This window comes from Bactrocera dorsalis, chromosome 2 (assembly GCF_023373825.1).
Source record: "Bactrocera dorsalis isolate Fly_Bdor chromosome 2, ASM2337382v1, whole genome shotgun sequence".
Taxonomy (NCBI): Eukaryota; Metazoa; Arthropoda; class Insecta; order Diptera; family Tephritidae; genus Bactrocera; species Bactrocera dorsalis.
In genome coordinates, this window is record NC_064304.1 from 54,155,715 (window position 1) to 54,162,665 (window position 6,951).

Here is a 6,951-nt window from a genome sequence, read left to right on the forward strand (position 1 = left end):
CGCTTAAGTACCTGTATTTTACTGCTTCGAACATTTTTTCGAAAAAATGTATAGAAATTTCCCCGTTTAAGTACCACTCGGTTAAGTGCCAATCTCGCTTAGCGGCCACTAAATTTCGTGCTTCATTAAAAAATTTGGTTTAACTTTCCCCCTCTTAAGTGGCACTTTAAATTTAAAATTATAAAATCAAAAAATATTCTTGTAAAATCTTAAAATATGGCAATATAGATAAGTGCTTTTCTTATCGAGCATTTGTATTAATCGATCCTCGCTATCTATGTGTCAAAAATTTTCGCTTTTGTCATTTGCATCGTTGTAAGTTTGAAAAATACAGAAAAATGCCTGGTAAAACGCGCAAAATAGTAACTGCTTTGACTATAAAACAAAAGTCGGAAGCAATAAATCTTATTGAACACGAAGGAAAGCCGAAGTCTGATGTGGCAAAAAAGTTCAAGGTGAACATTTCAACCATCCATCTAATATGGAGGAAGCGCGAAGAAATTGAGGCGGCTGCCTCGAAAACTAATTTAAAACGCAAACGATTGCGTTTTGGTACATGCGATAAAGTAGAGGAAGCTTTATCAAAATGGTTCAACCAGATGCGATCATCGAATGCGACAATTTGTGGAGCTCAAATTGCACAAAAGGCAAAGGAATTCGCACTTAAAATGGGCTGCGACTTTGAGCCAACTGTTGGTTGGATGTGGCGTTGGCAGCGACGTGAAAATATTAAATTTAAAAAAATTCAAGGCGAGGCAGCAGATGCTGATACTACGGCGGCAGAAAACTACCGCAATGATGTTTTAAATACCTTAATAAAGGACTACGAGCCAGGCGATATATTTAATGCCGATGAAAACGGTCTTTTTTACAAGGCTCTTCCAAGCGGAACGTTGTGTAAAGGAGGAGACAAGGCGGTGGGCGGTAAGGCACAAAAGGCCCGCCTGATTCTGTTATTTTTATGTAATTCAGATGGAACCTTCAAAAAAGTTTTTGCAATTGGAAAGTCGAAAAACCCGAGGTGTTTTAAGGGAAAAGTTGTGCCGCTGCCGTACTATTCCCAGAACAAAGCTTGGATGACTGGATCTTTGTGGTCAATGATAATGAAGGAATTTGACAATGAAATGGGAAAGCAAAAGCGAAAGGTGTTATTAATAGTTGACAACGCAGCCTGCCATAAAGTTGATGGTTTGAATGTTGAGATTGTAAAGATTACATTTTTGCCACCAAACACGACATCACTGTTGCAACCTCTCGACCAAGGGATAATACACTGCTTTAAAGTTTATTTCAGACAGATAATGGTTCGAAAACAAATACTTGCCATAGAGAACGGCTTGTCAATTAAACAATTTATAACATCGATTTCAATACTTGATGCCCCTAATTTTATTAAACGGGCGTGGTGGCTTGTTAAAAGCGATACCATAAGAAATTGCTTTCAAAAAGTAAGTTTAGCTCTTAATAATTATGTTTGAACTATGAAAAGCAAAATATTGCAGGTATGTATTTAATTTAAAATTCTTGAATTTCGTTTTGTAGGCTGGATTTCAAGTAGAAGATATTTCGTTCGACCCTATCGAGGAAATAGTAGATGTCCCTATTGAAATACATAACTTTGATGAATACGTTGCGTGCGACAGTGACATTGATTGCTTTGGTGTTCTTACTGATGAGGAAATAGTAAAAGATGTATTAAATGAATGAATGAGAAGAATCTGCAGTTGATGACGTAACTGACCCGCCTTCCTTTGCTGAAACTTCAAGTGCTCTTAGCCTTATTAAGAAGTTTGTAGATTACAACAATATTGACGCCGAAGGAATTGAAACCTTGGAAGAAAAGCTTTTCAAAAAGAAATTTCAAAATCTTCGTAAAAAAAAATTACTGATTTCTTTTTTTAAATTGAAGCGAAACTACTTTATTACACATAAATAAGTAGATAAGTACATAAAATGTATGTACCTACCCATATGTAAACTTGAATTAATAATTTAATTTCAAAAGCTTTGATCTCAAGAAAGGTCTCTTTGTTAAATTGTTTTCTTTTTCGTTCTTTTTTTTTATTAATTTTTGTAAATTATAATCAATAAAATTGATTTAATCAAAAATATATCATAAACGAAGTCTTCGTAAGTACCATATGGCACTTAAGCGGATTTCTTTTAAATGCCACTCCCGCTTAAGTGCCACAAAAACCTGACATCGTTAGGTGTGGCAGTTAAGCGGGATTTACTGTATACGAAAGAACAATAGAAAATTAATACCCCATTCCAAATTTGGGTGTTATATTATCAAACTTGGGCAAAGCCCAAATATTTACAACCTTGAACTTAAAGTCTGGGTTTCTCCGAATTGAGTTCAATGAACGGGATCGCGAAAAACCCGCATGACGCTTTAGGGTCATATATTGCTTTGGTTATATTGGTGTTGTGAAATTTTTTTTCGAAACCCAAGACGGCCATTTAGCGCATTTGGAGGTCGTTTTAAGGAGCTTTTTGGAAGCAAATATGAGAGTATGAGAGAGAAAAATCAAAATTTTTCAAAACAGAACTCGAATACCTTGGTTTTCAGATATCAAATGGGGGGATAAAAACTTGTTCACAAAAAACTTAAGCAAACCGAAGCTTCCCGCAACCAATAACTCTAAGGGGTGTTCGGTCATTTCTAGGAATAGCAGGATACTATGGTGTTCTGTTCGCGACTACGCTAAAATTGCAAAACCTTTAACCAATATCCTTAGATATCTCCTAGAGGCGAATATGGTATGGTGGTCTCCCAATCAAAAAAATAAAAATCTTGTTCGACCAAGATCAAAAGAAAGCGTTTTATAAACTAAACAAAATACTTATGTCAGAAGACGTTATGCTGGCTTATCCAGACTTTAGAAAAGCGTTCGACCTGACCACCGATGCCTCTTCACACGCCCTTGTAGCGGTGCTTTCCTAGGACAAAGACCAATAACAATGATTTCGAAAACACTCGATAAAAAAGAGCATTTTTCCACTAATGAGCGGGAGCCTCTAGCCATTATGTGATCCCTCAAAAGCCTTACGCATTATTTATATGGTGTCAAGGAACTAAAAATTTCCACCGACCATCCACCCCTTACCTTTGCGGCGTCAGATCGCTATCCAAAAGTAAAAAGGTGGAAAGCTTTCATACTAGGATATAACGCAAAACTTCACTATAAGCTAAGGGAAGATAATTTGGTAGCCGATGCTATATGTCGCCAATTTATAAATTCTTTAGATCCTGGACACGAGTCAGATGCCGCCACTATTTTACTCGCCACAATCGAATAAAATAAGAGCAGTCACTCAGTAACAGGCGAGAAACCAGTGGATGTCTTTCATTCACAAGTAGAAAAAACCGAGCAGGCAAAAAATAACATGGAAAAATCCCAAAAGGCAACACGAAGAATTCATAACAAGAACTGGGCAGAAAGAACATTCGGTGTAAGTGAAACAGTTCTCATCAAGTCAAATAAAAGCCTAGGAAATAAACTCACTCCCTTGTACGCCGAAGGTGTGGTCCAAGAAGATTTGGGTTCCACGGTTAGGACAAATGGTAGGATAGTTCATAAGGATAATCTTCGTCAGTTTAAGCTAATAACTATTAAGTTCTCTCCTCATATCCACCCGCCTTTCTTTATCTAGACTGCCAATCCTTGTGTTCTCTTTGGCTTCGACACTTTCCAATAGCAAAATTGTGGACTACTCTCACCCGGACTATTTACCGATTACGGATGGTCACATGGTCCTATAGGACTCATACGGTTAAATCAGACAAACAACAAATTGAATTGACGCGTGAAACCCGCTTTGTACTGCAAATTTACCCGCACAGTACATGACAAAATTGATGATGGCCGACCTCGAACGAATTGAGAAGCTCTTCCGAACAATAACTGGACCAACAAGACATCAACGAAGCTTAAACATCTTGGGAACTGCCCACAAGGTAGTAGTAGACACGCCTAACTTTGACGACTCTCAAAAGGTAACGATAGAACTTGATAAACTTAAGGACAATAACAATAGGCAATTAGCAATCAATTCCCAATTACAGGAGCAAGATAACGAGTTAACTAATACAGTAAATAAAGTTTTGAATACAACAAAAGTAAAAGACATAGATACCGGGCACCCTTATGAAATTCCCTTGGCCAACAATGGGACCATTATTAATGATCTAGATAATATAATTTTATCAATTAAACCCGATTTTTTTGATAACGACGAAATGGTTTCAATTTTGAAGACCGAATCACTCAACAAGGTCACCGTAACTGATTTGTTATTAGTTTCTAAGTTTAAAGTATTTCATGACAATAACCTGTTCCACTTCCTAGTTAAGTTTCCTAGACTTAAGCTTATCTGTATTAGGAAAACTATACTACCTGTAGCACATAACAACAAAATGCTATCTCTTAGAAATAACGCTGTAGTGGTCAGCGGCAAAGACATCTACACCTTGAACGATTGTACTGGGACAACTATAAAATTTTGCAAAAAATAAATATTACGGCGTGCGCTCAACAGTTGGTAGCCAGCGTTACAAGAAAATGCAGAACAACATTTGGCCAACTAGATCCTGTTCAAGAATTGATGATGGCCTGGTCATTATAAACGATCCCATCCCAAAAGTAATACATTACAACGCTACTGTTTCACTAAAAAGAGGTACTTACCTAGTAACATTTTCGGGTGAAGCCAACGTTAATGGAATGATCTACACAAATCGCAACGACAAGAATAGCCGGATTTCCTTGAGCCATTCAAATAAATATAACCAGGCACGACGAAATAGTGAGTTTACCTTACTTACGACACCGCACTCTAGAAAATCGCCAACTAATGGAAAAAGTTGGAAACAAGTCTATTTCGCTTTTAAATAAACCCTTTGTAATAAACCCAAGAAAGTGTTTATTTTTTATAATTTATACAACTGAAATTCAGAGAGAATCCTTGCCTGACAATTTCGAACTTTCTAGTGACTTTAGGGGCGGATCCAGAGTATAATTTTTTTGGGGAACTTTATTATTTTGTAATTGATTTGAGAAATGTTTGACTATAATTTTATTTTTTATACATATTTCAACATTTAATTTACAGCATAAAATCAATACGGTGTTTGCTCATTTTATTAAATCTTTCTATTATTTCTTCCGGTTCCACAGCAATGACGTAGTTTACGAGGTGTGTTCAAAAAGTATCGCGAATCGTAACTGACAGTTTTCTTCGATTGCAGGGGCGTGGTGCATCATGAGTTCTTGCCACAGGGAAGAACGGTCAATAAAGAATATTACCTGCAAGGTATGCGCAATTTGCGCGAAGCAATCCGCCATAAACGCCCGGATTTGTGTAAGAACAAAAATTGGCTTTTGCACCACGATAACGTCCCTGCTCACACATTGTTGCTTGTGCGCGACTTTTTGGCCAAAAACAACACACTAATGATGCCGCAGCCACCGTATTCCTCAGATCTGGCCCCCTGTGACTTTTTCTTGTTCCCTAAATTGAAGAGGCCCATGAAAGGACGCCGTTACGCTTCTCGTGACGAGATAAAGATGGCATCGAAGGAGGAGCTGAAGAAGATAAAAAAATGAATTTTTGAAGTGCTTCGAAGATTGGAAAAACCGTTGGCACAAGTGTATAATAGGGTGGGTCGATTCCGGACTTTTTTCGATTCGGGATTTCTAATAGTGCGGAAAAGTTGCCGTAGTACTTCCTGATGCCAATCCAACTTTTTGTTTTGAGATCGGATTGCATCTTCAACCCCAACTCCGGCCTTGAAATTTCGGAAATTCGCCTAAAATTGTGAAATTGTCTACCTAGCGCCTGAAATACGCATCTCATGGCAAACTGTATAAAACAAAAGTTATTTGTCACGTCATTTGCTACCGATCATGGCCGTAGGACGAACCATTCCCGAGATATGAGCGAAAATGCGGCGCGCCACAGCGCAAGGTGAAAATCGGCTTGCGGCCACACTTCTTGACGTTGATTTCGCCGAGTGCTATCGCTCACATTCATTCAGCTACGCCAAAGGACACGTTCGGATAGGTCTCCACACAAATATTTTTTCATCGAGTTCCTTCACTCTTGTCGGCGATTTCGCCGAGTTCTATCACTTACATTCATTTCCCTGCGCCAACCGACACGTTCGGACTGGTCTCCATATTAATATTTTTTCATCAAGTTCCTTCACTCTTGTCGTTGATTTCGCCGAGTGCTATCACTTATATTCTCACACAGAACTCAAAATGTCTGTATCTAAATTAAAATTTAGACAGAAATGTCCTGTGTTTGGCATATACCCGTACAATCTCTCTGAGTCCCAGTTACCTACCTACCAGGATGTTCTTTTGTGTTATCAGTTTGAAAGATTTCGTATAGGGCGACTCCGAGGCGACAACTATGAACCTAGGAGTAAAGAGGTTACAGAAATAGTTGCAAAAAAGGTTGAAAATACTTTCAAAAAGTCATCTATTCCGATAGTTTCACACACCAGAGTTGTAGAAATGCTCACCACATACCATAAGAAATTTCTGACTCTTAAACAAATGTTTTTAAGGAACCCAATAGGTTTGAGCTCTAAAAGAGACGACTTTGTCTCTTCTGCCGGAAAATTATTTGACATCGCTGCTTGTAAATGCATTTATTTTTCTTCTTGCACTTGTCCAAATGAAAGGAAAGTTCCTTTCAATGAACAACCATTTCTTTCTTTTCTTGGACCAGAGAACCAGAAGAATTGGTCGCATTGGAAGTGTTGATCTACCTGAAACAAAAAAGATTACAAAGAAAAATGAACGTAAAGAAAAGCTTTCAAAACGTCATTCAACATCAACACTTACCAGAAAAGTATCAGCTAGAACACGTGACCATTCAGATCAGCCAGACTCTCATACAGACGACAACAATGTAGGTGCGTCGCTCATGGCTGTTGAT

At 38.0% G+C, this 6,951-nt stretch overlaps 1 protein-coding gene across 1 annotated transcript; it reads left to right on the plus strand.

The window, feature by feature from the left end:
• The first annotated feature begins 260 nt into the window (after positions 1 to 260).
• LOC125776328 (tigger transposable element-derived protein 6-like) lies at positions 261 to 2,025 on the plus strand. The gene is made up of 2 exons (XM_049448070.1): positions 261 to 1,448; positions 1,543 to 2,025. Exons 1-2 carry the CDS (start codon positions 339 to 341, stop codon positions 1,705 to 1,707), a joined length of 1,275 nt encoding a protein of 424 aa, XP_049304027.1. The 5' UTR covers positions 261 to 338; the 3' UTR covers positions 1,708 to 2,025.
• The last annotated feature ends 4,926 nt before the right edge of the window (positions 2,026 to 6,951 follow it).

What these genes read in the sequence shown, in the direction of transcription:
- LOC125776328 (XM_049448070.1), top strand. Translation starts at nt 339, where the DNA reads ATGCCTGGTAAAACGCGCAAAATAGTAACTGCTTTGACTATAAAACAA. An exon ending in TAAGAAATTGCTTTCAAAAA is followed by an intron (nt 1,449 to 1,542) that starts GTAAGTTTAGCT and finishes TTCGTTTTGTAG; the next exon opens with GCTGGATTTCAAGTAGAAGA.